We start from the raw sequence: 18,744 nt of genomic DNA on the forward strand, positions 1-18,744 counted from the left end.
AGTTACTGTTTTTGTCTGAAATAATGTCCAAAGAAAATGTGATGAAAATATAAAAAATGTATATTATGCCTAAGATGAGACATTTGGCAAAAATATACAACATTAATTCTTAAGCTTTTTTAATCATATAATTTAAAGTTGCAGTGAACTATTTTAGAACAACCAACTTAGTTTTTAGTGAAAGCTCTTTTTCCCCTCCTCTCTTGTGCTTCCTACTTTGAGTAGCTTTTAATTAGAAAAATGGGACCAAATTGAACTCCTTGGTGTTTAGGAAGGATTAGGCCCCCTATGCTGCATTTTTTGAAACTCAGTTCCCAATAAGCCTGCAGATTATGAAGTAAGTGGATTACCTGAGAATCCTTCTAGCCCTCAGTCTTCCTCTCTCTTATTTGAATGTCTTGCCTTTTGATGTACTTTCCCCTTACCGTGGTGTGGACTCTTGGTCAGAAAGGGACGAATGGGAAGCACTAAGTGCTGGGGAGAAGATCCAGCTGAGCTAAGGATCTAAGGAATCGTATATCATGTGCTATTTTTGGAGATGGAGTGAATCATCTCGTTGTTTGAGGATAAACTGGGGTCCCTGTGGTGGGTTTCGTGTATGTGTCTTAGAGTGGAGTTTATTGTTGCAGATTTGTGCGGGTCTCTGAAGGAAAGGAATGTTGGGACTCCTGAATGTTTCTTCCTCCTCTTCCACTTGCCATCTCTTCAAAGTCATTTCATGGAGCAGTTCTAGTTCAGATGTTTGGGGTGTGTTCAGGTGTCTCCAGGTGAAAGAGGCCTGGCAGTTGCTAATTTCTCATACCCCAAAACTGCTTCTTGTCCCATGACTTAAATTCTGACATCCTAGGTTTTTTCAGCCCAACCTCTCATTTGTTTCTCTCTCTTACCTTCCGTGTCATGCACCTGCCATTCAACTGCATCGAAACCTGTAGTCAGTTTAACTCTTCCCTTTCTCCCAGGCTGCAACCCCTTCCAGCCTCTCTCCCCTCTCACCTGGTCAGCACCCTTGGCACCTTCCCTGCCTTATGCTTAGACAGTACCAGCCTGACAGGCCCTGGCCCCTCAACAGAGCCTGCACACACTCTACTGAGAGCTAAGAGGGAGAGGGACTACCCAGAAAGAGGAGAGATTGAAGGCAGGAGGGACTGCCTGGAGGGAGTGAGGAGGGAAGCACTTTCACTGTTGCAGGGGCAGCTGATATGTTGTAAATTGAGCAGGTTGACTGCACCTGATAGCAAGAAAAGCCAAGTCCTTTCCACTTGAGGTGCCTGGAGAGGCACAGTGGTGAGGGGGAGCCAGCCTCCCTTTGTTTGAATCCTGGCTCTGACACTTGTTGCTGTGAGCATGGGTTGGCCATAGATGTCCTTGGGGCGTTAGTTTCTTCACAGGCTTACCTCCTAGAACTTACCTTATGCGTTAATGCAGCTAAAGCTCTTTAGAGCCATGTCTAACACTGTTAATAAATGTAAGATGTCATTATTGCCACTGCCCTCCTCATCATCCCTAGGAAGAAGGGTGAGGGGCAGGTGAGGGATAAACCTGTAATGCAGGGAAAATGGACTAAGCCACTCTGAGACGGTGTTTGGGATCTGGAATTCTTGGAGAGTTAGTAGAGGTCAGGCCTTCAGGTGGTGTTTAATGTAGACAGAGCGTGCCCAGGTTTGCATTTGCTACACAGAAAAGGGAAAACCTGTGTTGACTTCTCTTTTCTAAATACTGTGTCACAGAATGAAAGCTTGTAATTATTCTCTGAAAGCAAAATTTCAAAAGATAATAAAATAACCAGAGAGTTTGTCAGGAGACTGTGTAATGAGTTGTCAACCGTTTTCCTACTAGGACATCAGTTTACAAGCAAAAAAAAAAAAAAAAAAAAGGAAAAGAAGCTTATGAAAAAATTGCCGTCCACATCGGAAGCTGTGTATAACACCTTGAGGAAAGGGTTGCATCCGTGTGTGCTGTAACTGTGTAACTAGTGTCACCTCCTGGTGACAGTAAAAGCTTTGTGGCCCAGTATTTTGGTAGCAGGTTTTAGGAGTACCTATCTCATAATTACCCCTTAGGGACCAGCAGAATAAAAGTCTTGATTAAAAGCAAATACATTCTTTTTCTATTTATAGGAGATTTTAAGACATTCTTTTCCCCTCTTTTCTATCAGGTTATTTTTACAAGATTTTTGAAGGCTGTTTTTATTTGGTTGGTTCTCGATGTCTGAAATATAACATGATTATTTGCACATGCTTTAAATTATAGTATATTTCTTTTTGTGATATTTGTCTGTGAGGATTTGCTGATGCTCAGTCATCCACCCTCTGATTTGATTGTGGCTAAGTCATCCACTCTCAGAGCTTCAGTTGCTACCTTTATTTAATGTAACTGATTTCCAAATCTATATGTCTCGAGGAATCACTCTTTAGTTTACTGCAGCCAACAGGAGATATTTAATAAATATCCTCAGTCATTTTAAATGCAGTGAGCCTCAAATCAAATTTAACTTTCTCTTCCTCTGAAAATGCACTTTCATTGTACTTTCCTCCTTTTATTTCCGTCAGTGATGCTTGCTTTCTACTAGTCGAATGGGGCTAGATATCTTGACATTTTCAAGCCTGCCTCTTTCCTCACTTACTCCTGGTACACAATCAGACATCAACTTTGGGAACCAGAAATTTAAATTTAAACATCTAAATCTAAATCTTAACTAGTTGTTTTAAGTAAAGCAGGTCCCATACACTTTGCCAGGGATTTGTAAAAAGCAAACACATAATTACTAAAATCCTGTTGTTTCTGGGTATTCAGTGCTTTTCTGCTCAGTCTTCTGACCTAAACACATAATGGAATAATTAAGTTATAGACTAGCTTTAGTTTATATTAAGCAGATTGAAGTCAAACACTTCATTATGAGTGTAAAATATATACTTTCAGTAAGATTACACTGTTTTTCCATACACACATATACACACACACATAAATTATGCACTTTTACATCAAATAACACACAAATCCAATTTCAAATTGCCTCTCCAAGTGCATGGAATGATCCCTAATGTTTAAGAAAAATGAATAAGTTGTATTGTACCTAGACCTCTTCAGCCCTGACTCATGATCCATTCCTAATGATACATACATCTTTTTGTTTTTAATTTTCAGATGTAACATTTATTCATGAAGGAAATAAAACATTTTTGGATAATCTTGTCAATTTTGAAAAGCTGGTATGTAAATTTCATTACTTCTCCCTTTTTTACAGTAACAGAAATGTATGCTTTTCTTTCCTGCTCTAGGAAACAAATAGTTGTAGTACTTTTCTCCGTTGGATGCCTGGCGAATTCAAGGAGCTTATTTGCTGCATGTTGTACACTGCCAACAAAATGTATTCCAATTAACAAGTATGTTAGCAATATGAAATATTGAAATATGAAATATGAAAATCTGCTTTTTGTTTTTAAAAATGGAATATCATAAGATGAAGAATTGAGGGTCTATGATCAAACCAGAGCTAAAACTGTAAGGCTGTTGTCAGGAGGAATCCACACTCAGGAGATTACGTTTTATTGCTTTACAGGCATCTCTCAGTGTCTCAGCCTGCATGTTTTCAAGGCACAGAGGGAGAAAGTTCCTCTCCTGGGGATATATGTTTGTCTCTCAGGACTCCAAGCTTAAATGTGAGGCTGGAATTTGCAGGGTCTTGTGTGAAGGGAAGGACCACCCCTCTATCAGCCTATTGACAAAGGGTACCACCCCTGAGCACCATGACCAGAGCAGCTCAAGCAAAGTACCCTCCCTCCTCCAGCAAGAGGTTCCCAGGGCAATCCTCTCTAAATGTTTCTGAAACACCGCTTCCTGAATGATTTCCAGGACATTCCCAGGTGTTTTGTAATACGGTGGGCTCCTCCAAGCCTTTCTGACTTGCCCTTGAGCAAAGGAGGGGTTACCCATTAGAACTGAGCAACTGTAAAATAGAAGTACTCCAAAGAGACCCATTGACTGCCAGAGGAATGGATTTATCTGACAGATGAACTTTAGTGTCATAAACTGTCCTTCATGGTTAAAGACGATACTAGTAACACTGCTCCACAGATCCTGACCTTTGAGTGACCTTTTCAGTAATGGTGATGGATTTGTGTGAACTCTTGCAGAAACTGACCCTGGTTCCCTGTGAGACTGAGTCAGCACTTGAGAGGAGGTTAAGTGAGGCAGGGACCACAGACTATGATCAAAGAACAGTAGGGACTGATGAGTCCCGCTGAGGCTTGGCACCTGACCTTTGCCTCAGAACTACATTGCTCTGCTCACCCAGCCAACTCCCCACATGTAGGGTGAGGCAGCTTGGAAACAGTGTAGTCGGCTCTTATACAACCCCCAAAACCCAAGCATCTGGAATATAGAATACAGTCTTGGAATATCTTGCTTTATCTCCATTTTAACCACACTGAAGACAATCACTGGATGGCTAGTGCTTTTCTAAGTGGATATGTCAATACACTTTCAAGTCTGTCTCTGCAGTAAGTGTTCTGGAATCAGAGCTCAGTTATTTTAGATGCTACAGTCAAACCAACAGAGGCAGAAATGGATAAAGTGTTATTTTTTTTGTACGTGTTTTGTGTTGCTGTGTGATATTCTGAAGATCACAGGGCACTTACTAACAATGAAAGGCTGCAGGCACTAGAATTCTTGCCTCTAAGCAGGTTAATCCCTGGCATTTGGGATTAATGAAACAATTGCGGGAATATGAAGCCTTTGGTCAGTATTTACTTCGCTTCCTGGCCAGCACATCTCCCCGAGAACAACACATGAGCTTTGTGGAGCATCTGTGAAGATGTGGGATGAGGTGTGTCACACCAAGTGGAATTCCCTGGAAAGGCCGAGCAATCCTTTCCCCTGACTAGTCCAAGGGGCCGTGGGAGAACAACTGAACTCTATCAGCTGGCTGTTGCCTGTTGTTGAGGGCAGACGTGAGGTTGACCTCCTTAAAGTGAACCAGTGAATTTGTTAAGTTCATTATGTCATTTCCCCCTCAGATAATGCCACCAAAGTGACAAGATGATAAAAAAAACCCTGAACAAGTCCGTAAAGTCACAAATGGGAACAAGCTGTGGAAAGCTTGTTCCCACCTTCCTTCTAACCAGCATCTGTAGCCTTCCCCTGCTGTCTCCAGTAATCCAGCAGAAGCCTCTTAATGCCAGCTCTCAAATATGCCAAGACTGCCAACTAAGCATAGAGCTGGAAACAAAGGAGGTCTAAATGATATGACTTCTATTAGGGTCAATCATCATACCCTTAATTCTTTGAGAAAGTTTAAGGGAATAGCATGGCATAAATAATATTTTAAATTCCTAAAGAGAAATTTTATTTTATAAAACAGTGAAGAAATGGGTGCAGTTCAGCATGCACACAACAGGCACATAGCGCACATGCAAGCCTGTCAGGCAGGCATGGGGTCGTCATTTCCTTAGAGGGCAGGCTCCGCCCACGGGACCAGTGAGCTCCTGGTCCACAGCACGCCTCATGCTGACCCCTCCTTACACAGAGTAGACTGGATAAAACTGTGTCCAGAACAAAAAGGAGTTTTGTCGTATATAGCCCTGTGTTACACTTGGATGCTGGAGAATGAGACTGACCTTTCTAGGAGAAACACTATTTTCAAGGAATATTTCTTAGCAAAGGACTGGGTTTCTCTAAAGCTAAAACAGGATCATCTTTCACAATAATGAACCAATAGAACCTAAGTGAATTAACTTGTGAGAAGTCAATTCCTCATGATGGATATTAACTTAAGCCAGTTAACAGATAATTCAGTGTATTATCTTTATCTGGCTGATGCAGTCCAACACATTGAGTCAGACCCCATGAAAATCCAGGAGCCCTCATCAGGTCTAATGAGATTTCTGTTCTTTATGCTACATTCCTTGCTGCCTCAGCAACTGGAAATGTTTTCATCTCAAACTGTTTCATAAGAAGCAGCAAATGGTTTCTTTTCTTCTCTTTATCCGTCGATGTTAAGGGCATCATCTTTTACCCTGTCTACCCCTTTCCCCTTTAGAAAGCCTAAAGATGAAGACCAGAACTCAGATTTCAGTGCCACACCCAGTACCGAGCCTTACATCAGTTTGAGCCTGCACAAGCTATGCAAATGGCATATGATAGAAATCAATGTGACGCCAGAGCTTAAAATGAGAAAACTGACCTGGGAAAAGTGGTAAAATCTGGGGAAGGAAACCGAACAATACATGCACAGACATGAGTCAGGTCTCATTTCCTTTACAAATGCAGTTTGAGCTACTGCAATAATCACTGTCCTATTCAATTTTCCACTATTGAATAGAAGTGCATTAGAAATATGGTTATGACAACAATTCAATCAGTAGGTCATATTCAAATAATGTTTCTGTAGTTCTTCTGAATTTTAAGAACATTTGTTAGTGTTGAATATTCTTTCAGAAATAATTCATTGAGGATTTGCTGTATATGGTGATCCTGTGCTCAGTGTGTATAGTTGGGACATGAAAGATGTTGACGCACATTGGAGGACCAGAAAATGATATGAATTCTTGAATAATAGGATGATGTTTGTATTGTGATACGAAACAAAGTGGAGAGCTACTGTTGATTCTCAGGAGAACTAGAACATGATGACAATAGTATTTAGAGATTATTCTGGTAATTAAGCCAGCTAACATAGCATTTTGGAAGAGACCATCCTGCACTCTAGTTCTTCCTATAGCATATATGTATATGCTTCCAAAATGCCACTTCCTTCAACATGAAAAACTAAAAGTGGTAGAGACAGCTAGAAGACTCTTGCAGGTACACAAGTATAAGATGATGAGATCTTGTCCAAAGCAGCCGTACATTTAAGAAGACTTTTGCCCGCCAAGTAGGGTGGCTCATGCCTGTAATCCCAACATTTTGGGAGGCTGAGGTGGGCGGATCCTGAGGTCAGGAGTTCAAGACCAACCTGACCAACATGGTGAAACCCCGTCTCTACTAAAAATATACACATTAGCTGGCTGTGGTGGCGTGTCTCTGTAATCCCAGCTACTCAGGAGGCTGAGGCAGGAGAATCCCTTGAACCTGGGAGGTAGAGGGTGCAGTGAGCCAAGATCGTGTCATTGCACTTCAGCCTGGGTGACAGAGTGAGACTCCATCTCAAAAAAAAAAAAGACTTTTGCCTGGAAATCAGTGAGGACTTCAAGGAAACAAATTAAATTAGAATATTGAAGACTGTACATGACTATAAACTACGAACAGAAAATGGTCTCTAAAGATGTTGATGTCGGCCGGCCGCAGTGGCTCACACCTATAATCTCAGCATTTTGGGAGCCCAATTTGAGTGGATTACCTGAGGTCAGGAGTTCAAGACCAGCCTAGCCAACATGGTGAAACCCCGTCTCTACTAAAAATACAAAAATTAGCCAATATTAGCCGGGCGTGATGGCATATGCCAGTAATCCCAGCTACTCAGGAGGCTGAGGCAGGAGAATTGCTTGAACCTGTGAGGCAGAGGTTGCAGTGAGCTGAGATCACACCACTGCACTCCAGCCTGGGTGACAGAGCAAGACTCCATCTCAAAAAAAAAGAGATGTTAATGTTTTAGGAAATGTTCATCTTTTGTAAGTATCTCATTTCCAGTTACAATTTAAGATACTCGAACCTTTGAATCTACAAAAATTCCTACCTCCATTCAGCACATATGTGTAAGTCAATGTGTCTGATATAGTAGGCTCTGCACATGCAGAGCCCTCTGGTGGTACCTGGTCTAGAGGAGGAGAAAAGTTCAACAGCAATGACAATGACACAAAGCCAGTAGGTGCTGTACAAAGAGCAGTGGAAATGTTGAGATTGGAGCCTCTAAGTCCAGGAGGGACATCTCAGAAAGCCTTCTTGGAGAGGAGGTGACACATACCCTGAAGTGAAACAACATGCGCAAATGTGAACAGGATGATTGGGGCCGGGGTGGGGTGTGGGCACGGGGGTGGCTGCACTTCTCTACAGTGTATTTTCTCATGGCTCAGTAAGAACCTGTGCAACCCGGATTGGGTGCTACTGTTTTTTGTTTGTTTGTTTTTGAGATGGAGTCTCACTCTGTCACCCAGGCTGGAGTGTAGTGGTGTGATCTCGGCTCACTGCACCTCTGTCTCCCAGGTTCAAGTGATTCTCCTGTCTCAGCCTCCTGAGTAGCTGGGATTACAAGCACCTGCTACCACCCCCGGCTAATTTTTTTGTATTTTTAGTAGAGATGGGTTTTCGCCATGTTGGCCAGGCTGGTCTCGAACTCCTGACTTCGTGATCCGCCCACCTCCCAATGTGCTGGGATTACAGGTGTGAGCCACCTCATCCGGTCTGGTGCTACTGTTTTTGCAGACAAGGACTAAATATTTTTTGATAATCCAAGCTCAGTAGAATCAAAGCTATGTCCAGCTCCAAATACAGTTCTTCTGTTTACAGCCAAGAGTGCTAGATCATCCTTCCATCCTAGTAGCAGGCACTGCTTCTTCAGTAACACCCTCAGCGACCCTTCTATTGATGTGTTTCCTGTTCTACCTTACAGCATATGATCGCAGACACTGTCCGAACCCTGAGACACTGCAGGACTAACCAGTTTGGTGAGTCATTGAAGTCAGGTGCAGAATGTAAATTGACTCTACATTGGTACCAACTGTGGTCACAAGTATTGGGTGGTAATCAATTTAAACAAATTGAAAACTAGCATATATATATACATATGCATATTGTATATATATAGTAGATTGTCTCTTTGTTTCCTCACTGCATGTTTGGGATGCAGAGGAAGACAAGATGTGACAGATTATTATCCCCTAATGGCAGCAAGTTTATGCTGCGAAGAGTGACTTTATGCACTCAGAAACCACCTCCCAGCAATTCCCGCTGACTCCTGTACCCACAGTGTCTTGCTTTGCTTGCCTACTGGCTCAAAAATCACTGGTGAGTTGAGCAGGGGTGACCTTGTCCCTAACCTCTTTGCGTGGAGTCTTCCTGGAATAGGACGATAGCTTGTAAAAGTGCCTAAAGCATTCTTTCAGAATCTTTTCTCCTCTCCAACGAAAACTTCCTGTCTGGAGCTGCCTTTCAGCTGCAAAAGTGTGGTTCTGAGCACTTCTGTAGAATCCCCACTGAGACTAATGTATGTAGGAATATTTGTTCCATTTTAAATCTCAGTCATAATTTATGCTATGTTTAAATGGTGTTAGAACATTGCAGGAAGGAAGGAAATCAACTTTATTGAGTTGCAGGAGCTTTCACATGGGCAATGGAATCCTGACATCCGTCCTAGTAAATAGGGATTATTAACCCTGTAGGTGTAGAGCAAAAAGCAGAGACTCAGAGAGATTCACTTATTTAGCCATTATTCAGATTGAGTCTGCCTTACCTCCTTGTCCTTTCCTCTGCCCTCTGCAGATCCTATGGATACAAAGGGTAATACAAAATAGAAAATTGATTTCAACAATTATAAATTAATCAAAGGCAACCACTCAGTTCAACTTCATTTTTTAAGTAAGACATGCCCATTGTAAAACAATTTTTTCAACAATATAGAAGTATATATAAAGTAGAAAATCAGAGTCCTACTTCTCAAGAAAAGTACTAATAACAATTGGGTACATGTGCTTAAGAATTTTTTCTGTTCAGTGCTGGTCTAGGCTGGCAATATTGTCTCCCAACAAAGTAAGTTAAGAACTGGACTTCTGTGTGGATTATGTTTTCTCTTTGAAAAGGAGACTTATAAATACAGGACCTAATTTTCTAAATATTCACATCAATTAGTACCACTTTAATGTACCTATATAATTCTTCATTAAGCATACAAGTACAATGCAGTTACAATAAAAATAGTGATCATAACATCATCACAGAGATTCACTGAAATGTACAAGCATAATGCTGATGAGTATAGCTTCATATTGCTTTTATCCTCCTTTGCTTCCCACGTGTTTACTGGGGATTCAACTAATTCTAAGATATCAGTCTCACTTAACCAAAGAACTCTAGTTTATATATGCTCCAAGTATAGACAGGAAGGTGATAGTTATACTAGCTTGTGTGGCCTTGAACCTGCCTTGAACCTCCCAGTCATCAGAGAATAACCCTCTGTGTGGCACTAAGCAAAGGAGAAATTTAAATAACTATCAAGCCAGTTTGTGTTCTAATATTTATATATGGTATCTTTAAAAATCAGTTTGGGAACCGAATTATCCAAATTCATTTTAACAGTGTATATGAGCATAGTAAACCCATGTGAGCATTTGGGATAAAATATGAAAATGTTAATCAAGTCACTTATGCATTATAAAGTATCATGCAAATGTCAGTTGCTATGGTTAGAACCATCCATTGTGCCATCTTTTTAAGGCTTGAAAATTAACAATAAAATTACCTTTGTAGCATCATGTTATCCAAACCAATGTTTAATAAATGAAAAGCGCTTTCTCAACGTCTTCCAGAGAAGGCATTCTGGAATAAAACAGCTTTTTGTTACTTTCAAACAGGTGAAATGGTATAAACTTTAACTCCTAGTGTGTTTACTTGCTGAAACTAGGAAGCCTGTTTGTATTAAACCTAAGAATTACAAGCCACCCACGTCATACAGGTCTTAAATTATTTCCTCATAAAATGCATTTGTTATAGAGGAGAAAAAAGGGGGTTTCACAAGAGAAAAAAATGCTATAAGAAAATGCTCAGCCTCCTGCATTTCCCTTCCCTCTGCTCAAGCTGAGCTCCAGCAGCTCACCCTGCTTGTCCCATGCATAATCTACAAAGCAACAGGATATGATGTCTTCATCACTCACCTTTCCATTGTCTTACTGTAGTGCAGTTTGACCAGTGTTCCCCAGCCTCGAATGGTTTGCTTGCGGTTGTGTGTGTTTGACTATGGTGCATGGGCTTGCCCCGTGGTTCATGCTGCTTCATCCTGGTTCCTTATCAGCACGGGCGCTAGCAGGGCGTGGATGTGTCCACAGTGCACTAAAGCCTCCTTTGGCCCCTCGATTCCTTGACTGCCCTAGATATGTGAGTGGAAAAGCCCCTTGTCTTGTCCTTCTCTGGGTAGACTTTAGTCCATATGCATAATTTCTGAAGCAATTTCATCTGTTAACCACATCTTAGAGCCTGTTTTGTTGTATCTGTTCATTCAATTGCTCCATTAATTTTTTTTTCCAAAAAATGAGAATACCAAAGAATTGTACAAAATCTAAACAACAAAAAAAGAGTGATTGCATTCATATGCTAAACACATTATCAGCGCTTTTCAATGCTTCTAGGCTGAGATATAGGAGCCAGTGCTGGCCGTTTAAACAGGTAACTGCTGTAAAAGGCTACATAGAAGGACTGAGGAACCATATGGCCTGGGTCCGAATCCTGGCTGTGACACTTACTTGCTGCGTGACTGTGCTCAGTTTCCCCATCTGTGGAGTAAGATAAGAACATAATTTCTAAATAACATACAATGTTAGGTAATAAATGCTATAAATAGCCTGCCGGTCTGATTGCCTGACCTGAGGAATCCATTCTGAGCTGAAAAAGCATTTCTACCTTAGGACAAGGACACCTCTTATGGGAGTCGGACTAATGAGAACCCACCTGGTACATTTACTCAGCCTTAGTGTAGGGTTTTGTTGGTATGTAGATATAGCATTACTGCTCTCCTGAGATTGTCTTTTTTTTCCCCCCTCTAAACAACAGGTGACCTGTGTCCAAAAGAGCATCAAGAGTTAAAGTCCTATGTTAATCACCTATATGTCATTGACAGCCAGCAGGCCTTGTTCGAGCTCTCACACAGGATCGAGCCTCGGGTGTGAGCCCCACTGCCTCACCTCCCCTGTGTCTGCAGCACTTTGAGCTACGGGAATGTCTATGCCAAGCACGTTGCTTTCCTGTGAGAAAAGAAGTTGCTGAGTTTTATCAGTATAACCCAAGACATTCACAGGAAAGCCAGCCAAAGCGTGTTCAGGAAGTGATGTCAGCCACCAGAGAGGGGGAGAGGCCTCTCCATGCTACTCTCTAGACAAGAAGGCAGAAGGAGAGTCAGAAGCATTCTTGAGATGGAGAAGGCTGGTTTCTTACGATCACATTGTTGATCCAGTCCAGTTTTCAGTATGAGATGTGCCAGCATCAAGACAAGACAACGACATCTTGACATGCAATGACCGAATATTTCATTAAGAGCATGCATGGAACAGGAAGGAGTTTTACTTTGCCTAGTTTTAGATTACTATCCATAAGCTGTCAAAGAAGTCATTCTTTTGAACACCTGATGACAGAGACAGCATCCCTAGATCTCCAGGGAGGAGAGGTTTCTGTTGATACAACGTATGATATCACCAAAAGCCACTTGTGTCTAGGGAGTTAGTGAGGACTGTAGCTAGCATTCATGCTCTGCTGGGCAGATGAACAATGTCAAGGTGTGCATCACTTTGCACCACAATCAACTATTGACACATGCTTGCAAGTGAAATTAGTTTCTGTACAACTGATTTGCAGCTATAGGCAAGGTAGATGAAGTTGCTTTGCCAGTAAGGAAAAATAGTAATCTTCAAGAGATTGACTCATTGTTTAATTCCTGGGGATTTTCTTCACACTTGTAAGCAGGCTCTTATCTTTTATTGGACATAATATGATTTTGAAAAAGCACAGTGCCTGACACATTGTAGACACTCACTAACTGCTTACTGAGGTGACAGAGTCACAAAAGTCTGCATTCTTGTGCCTGATGATGCATTTTGCATACCTCATACAGGCTCCTTGCCCACACTATGGAATGACAGCAGCCAGCACAGGGAGGTTAAGTGACATTTAATGAGTGAAGCACTTAGCATTCTCTAGGTAATAAGATAGCGGTAATTACCAGTGTTTTGGCAAATGAAAAATACCCTGAAATAGCCAAGTGTCTGATTGATGTTGGTGACTTAGAAGTCCTATAGTCCACCTACCAGCCAAAGCAGGGAGCCTTTCTATAATTTGCCTTTTTTTTCCCCAAAATCTGAGTCTTCTGAAATCTTTTTTTATTCCCATTTTTACCAATTGAGGCTCCTTCAGCAAATAAGACCTCTTGATATTTTCAAGGACTGGGTAGAGGATTTCTTTCAACCTTCACATGAACAAAACAGCCTATGGGTCAAAATAATGAAAGCCACCCCTGCCTGCTAGATACTTGTCACCTTGCTAAAATGCAAGGGCCTGGTCCATTCATTTTCCAAATGCAGGAGTCTTGGTGCATTTCTCACTCTTCCTGCCTGTTCATCTCTTTCATGCCCACACAGACCTGTTTCCTTTTTGTCTCATCAACACCTCATTCATCCTCATTAATGAGGCATGTCCAATGCTTTTTGACATCTTTATAGCAGTGCTGTTTCCTGGGCTCAGGAACCACACTGAGCGTGAGATACTGCTGGAAGGAACCATGTGGAGAGAAGGTTTGAGAGGACTTTGAGAGAGACTTAGTTCGGCCCAGCATGTAAAACTTCAGTCCTGAACATTTACGGGGTTTTATAGACGGGCATCCTCCAGGGCTGGTCCCTTCAGAGAAATGCTGCATGCTGCTGGTCATGGAATGTGGCCCACAGGAGGACACCAGAGCCATGAGAACCGGACAGCAGACTTCCCTCACAGCTGGGCTGAGCAAACCCTCCAAAGCCCTCCTCACACAGTTACTAGCGATAGCATGGGCTTACAGCACAAGCACGTGTGCTCACCTTTTTCCCATGCACTGGACTAAGGTTTGGCCAGTGTAATCATATAAGGCCATCCTGACATTGTTTCTGTGTTTCACAGTTCAGATTTTTATTTACATTAGAACCACATTGCTCCTAGGAGAACATTACCTTTAGGGGACTAATTTTCCATGGAGAACTATTTCAGCATTTTGCGGGCTGTTTAGACCCCAAGTTAGATATGCACACCGAGCCAGATGAAGCTACACAAATGTTGTGTTTAAATGCATTTTGTACAGTGACTTCAGAGTATCTCACACGACGTGGGTGGAAACTGGCTGGGGAGAAAATGATGCTTGGTCGCCTTTTCCTCCAGCCATGGTTAAGTGGTCCTAGGGGTAGCAGAGGGAAGGGAGGATTTTGTGCAGTTGAGATTTGCTTTTCCATCCTTGTCTCCTGAATGTCTAAAATCTCTACATCTTTCTGAAGTTTAACAACTGTCTCTAGAGGTTTGCCAGGCGACAGCTCAAAGCTTTGCAGAATCTTAGATCTGGAATTAAAGAATTCAAGTCCAAATTGTGAGAACCAGATTTTACTCAACGGAAAGCTTTTTCTAAGGAATCTGAGTTGTTCACTGGTGGACAGTGAACGCTCCTTGTTAATAGAATGGGCCACGCTCCCTCTCTGGATATTCACCCACGCCTCTTCAGAATAGGTTTTGTTCTGGCTAGAAGTGCGGTCTAGAAGATGGCTAAACTCTTTGCCAGCTCTCATTTGGAGTTTTATTATTGCATAAAATCTTCGCTCACTCTGCAAATCTATATCTGCCACCTTCGGCATCAGGTGGTGCAGGGGCACTTCTAAGTGGGCTCTTTTTGTTACAGCACAACTCCCAGACAGTCCTGTGGGTCTTTGGATTCGTCAGCGTTCCAGCAAACTAGCCCTGCTTAGAAGTTAGCACAAGACGGCAGAATGCAGGACTCCATAGGCAAAATCACAACCTTGCCATTAAAAAAAATTTTTTTACATACACATTTGCAGGTGTTCCCTTGAGTGTGGTGTTTTGAATTTGCTCTTTGTCATCTGTATAACTGCCAAATGTTTGTAGTGATACACAGGACCTGCATTCACTTTTTTCTAGTTTCCTTAATTATGTTTAGAATAAATTCATTTCCCTAGACCAAGAACCACAAACAGGTAGTGTGGAGCATACACCGAATTTAGAAGCATGTGGATAAGGTCAATGCTCACACTGCCTAGTCCACAGGGAGGGGCTGCTGCATGAATATATACTCGCCTGTGAGTGGAGGAGAAATTGTGGCATGAAAGAGAGGGTACCAGTGATGACTTCCTATCCCTGGAGCTGGGCTTTCATTGCTACCCATATCCCAGCCCTGCAAGTCTGTTCTGGCCAGCACAGACACCGCAGATCCAGAACTGAATGTTCCTAAATGGCACAGCCAATCCAGACTTCTCAGAAACTGGGCAAAAACATTAAAATGGGGATGATCAGGTCTTCTGCAGTGGTCCAACACAGGATTTCTTTTTTTTTTTTTTTTGAGAGGGAGTCTTGCTCTGTCGCCCAGGCTGGAGTGCAGTGGCCGGATCTCAGCTCACCGCAAGCTCCGCCTCCCGGGTTCACGCCATTCTCCTGCCTCAGCCTCCCGAGTAGCTGGGGCTACAGGCGCCCGCCACCACGCCCGGCTAGTTTTTTGTATTTTTTAGTAGAGACGGGGTTTCACCGTTAGCCAGGACGGTCTCGATCTCCTGACCTCGTGATCCACCTGTCTCGGCCTCCCAAAGTGCTGGGATTACAGGCTTGAGCCACCGCGCCCGGCCTAGGATTTCTTTTAAATGTTTCAAAAACATGTCCTTAAAATTTCAGCCTGCTTCTTAGCGAGTGGGCCAGTTTTGCTTAAAACTGGTTGGGGGGGGGGGGGGATGTTTTTAAAAATTGCCAAAAAGTTAGATGAAAATGTATTACTGTATAAAGCAAAGCTGTATATACTAAACATTTTTTAGCAGAGTAATATTTATTTGCATAGTCTATTTATTGTATTCGTATTACACTGTTATTAAATACTGGGATGAAATCAGTGACCTGAAGCAAGAAATCTTGTCTTTTAATATATCATTAATTAGGGCTGCTGTGATATTTTCAGCTTGCATTAACAATTAGAAGATAGAGAACCCGCCATCAGGGTGTCTACCTAACTTCTCAGGGACTACACTTGGTAGTTTTCCACCATTTAAAGAACTGGTAAATATGAAACATTTGTTGAGTTACCAGAATTGCCATTAACAGTGTTTTCTTTCCCATATTCCATGCTTTCTGCCTCTGTGTATATATATTATATATATATATGACTGTGCTGTGTATTTATCGAAGCTAGTAAGCAATAATTTATATGTAAAAATGGCCAAGCAATATAAGGTTAAAACTTATATAAGTAACCCTTACCTTATCTTGTATTTTCAATTGTTTTTTTTAAACTGCTTTTCCAAATATGAGACTATGTTAAAGACACTATTCATGCCTCTGAGTTTCTTGCTTTCTCTGTGATGTGTGTGGATTAAATAGCTCTGTTCTGGCAGCATGTGATGCTCAGGGAGTTGGAACTCAGAAGTCATTTGCTGACTGAAAGAGCTACAAGTAGGTGAAGAGGTTCTCAGGCAGCCCGTGGAAGCCTAAATCACTTATCCTGCCGTTGGGTTATTGCAGAACCTAAACACCCTATTTTGGAAATTGCATCAGCGTTCTCAGATTCTGAAATTTGGGGAATCCGGCAACCATTGTCATTGCCTCACCCCACTTGAGCAGGACCAGGAACTGTCCCTCACCAGCCCAGATACTTAGTGCAGCTCCCAGCCCAGTGATGATACGCGGGGCCCAGGATAGAGGTCCTGACAGCGGAAAAGCCATGAGTGGATAGAGCAACACAGGGGTAATAAGGATGCCCTGGGGCAGTGGGATGCCAGGCGGTATATACACTAGCGCAGACTGTATGAGTATTCAGCATCTTCTCTCTGCATAAACAGGAAATGTGTACATCTTGCCCACCGAGGTCAAGTTTGGCCTTTGGCATGTGTCCATCTCCCCCTTGCAGGAGGATTATAAACTTCATCTTGTTGAACCCAGGAGTAGCCCAGTATCTCGCTCTGTCCAGTGAAAAATGGGGAGACATGTCTGTGGAAGCCTTATGAGGTAGCCTGCACCTGCCATGTCTGCTGTGCTGTGAGACCTGCACTGCTCCAGATGAAGGCACCCCTATCAGCCTGGGTGCTGGATCACAGGAAACATGGAACAGAGCCCTGGCTTGGGAACGACATATAACTTGAGTGAGAAATCAAACATCACACTAGAAGTCTCTGAGGTCTGGGAGTGGTTTCGTACTCAGCGGAATGTAGCCTCAGCTGACTAATACAGTCTCTCAGGACAGTCTTTTCAAATTGCCCTTTCCCTCCGTCCACTTGTGGGCGGCAGTATTGGCTCAGCACAGTACCTCGTGGATGAAGCCACCTGTTGTCACACATCCATGCAAAGGGCTTGCCTTTTTATGAGAAATGGGGAAAGACGACTTGAAGATAATTTTCTTGGGTTTTTAATCACCAGAAAATGGCACTTCTGTGAAACAAGGGAAATGGGAAGAGAAAACACAAGGGCATTGTCTCTAGGGCAGCCACTGGAAGCAGAGAGAAGTCCTGATCCCTAAATCACTTCATCTGTAGGGGCTGACCCCACGGGGTCCTCCTGGAACCTGGAGAATGCAGGAGATGAAGGGAGAGCTGGAAGCCCTAGGCTCCAGCTTCGGAAGGGAATAGGAAAGAAAGGGAAATGCCCATTGCTAAGGACGTGATGAGATTTTCTTCAATTTCGAGTGGGATAGCTGGTACTGGGAAGATGCACAGGGCTCCCGTGAACTCAGAAGCCTGTTCTTGTTAGTAAAACTCAAAACGAATTAGCAAAACTCAAAATGAAACTTCTGGTCCTGGCCCTGGTGCACTAGCAACAGAATCCTACTCAAGGCATGAGGCTGCATATGAGGTTTTTTGTCTGCATCTTCTGAATACCCCATGAGCCTTTGCTCTTCAGTCAGTACTTTCAACAAATGAGATTCCTAAAGCTTTGAGCTTGCTGACGTTCTTTACTGAAGTACTCCTGTTACAGAGGGCAGCAGGAATTTCTCTTGCCTAAACAGAGCCATAGCAGTTCCCCTTCTCAGCACCTAAGGAGCAGGGCCGACATACTAGACAGAAAGTGGCGTCCTGAGGACTGAGCTAGTGCAGGGTTCCTGGGGAATGCACTCAGATCCCTGATCCAGCCAGACTCAGAGCTGGTCCAGTCTCATTTCTTTATTTTGTTTCTCTTGCCCAGGAGAAATTCAGCCTGTGTTTGGCCCTACTGTGGCTTCTAATCATGCATCCTTATCCTAGGGATGGGGGTCTTCCAAGTGTTGGGAATTCAGACAGTACCCTATGGTTATAGCTTCATGGGCATTTCTGCCACAAGATCATGTCACTGCTCACCACGGCAGTCCCATAGTAAACTCTGTAGCCACCTTCTGAGTCCACTGCTCTCCCTCCAGCCTGGAGTTAAGGAACTTCCAAATTCTCCTCACATGGCACTTGTGTGCCAGGGTAAACCAACCCCCCACCCCCTGTCTAGCCATATCATGTCACCATTATTTTCTGCTACAGCCACACTGTGTAGAAGACCTCAACGGACCTGGAAATTTTCCCCTAAAAGAACAAGCTCCCCTCTTGTGGGGAAATTTTTCCCTAAATGAACAAGCACCCCGTTATCTCTGGGTGGTTCTCATATTTCCAGGTTTCCAACCTGGAAATGGGCGGGTAGAAACGCCAAGCTCTCCTGGTTGGACTTTTCCTCTCCGTGGAAGACCCTGAACAGCAGTCCCAGCCTCAGAGGCTGGCATACCTGAAACGCCACCATGGGAAGTGACAGCACCCTCATCTCTGGAAGGCCCCTCTTACTCACAGACATCTGGAAGTTCCCAAGTTGTGTGAAAGTTCCCAACTTGAGTGAAAATCATCACTTCCTGAGAAAATCCCTCTACTGGTCACC

General features: G+C 42.9%; 1 protein-coding gene across 1 annotated transcript in view; it reads left to right on the forward strand.

The window, feature by feature from the left end:
• The window catches only part of RAPGEF5 (Rap guanine nucleotide exchange factor 5), a 238,961-nt gene extending 222,770 nt beyond the window's left edge, over positions 1-16,191 (forward strand). The window contains exons 24-26 of the mRNA XM_007981904.3: positions 3,145-3,209; positions 8,546-8,600; positions 11,695-16,191. Coding sequence (XP_007980095.3) covers positions 3,145-3,209; positions 8,546-8,600; positions 11,695-11,810 — 236 coding nt within the window. The 3' untranslated portion in view covers positions 11,811-16,191. The remainder of the gene's footprint in view (positions 1-3,144; positions 3,210-8,545; positions 8,601-11,694) is intronic.
• The last annotated feature ends 2,553 nt before the right edge of the window (positions 16,192-18,744 follow it).

The sequence above is a fragment of the Chlorocebus sabaeus genome, chromosome 21 (genome assembly GCF_047675955.1).
Source record: "Chlorocebus sabaeus isolate Y175 chromosome 21, mChlSab1.0.hap1, whole genome shotgun sequence".
NCBI lineage: Eukaryota > Metazoa > Chordata > Mammalia > Primates > Cercopithecidae > Chlorocebus > Chlorocebus sabaeus.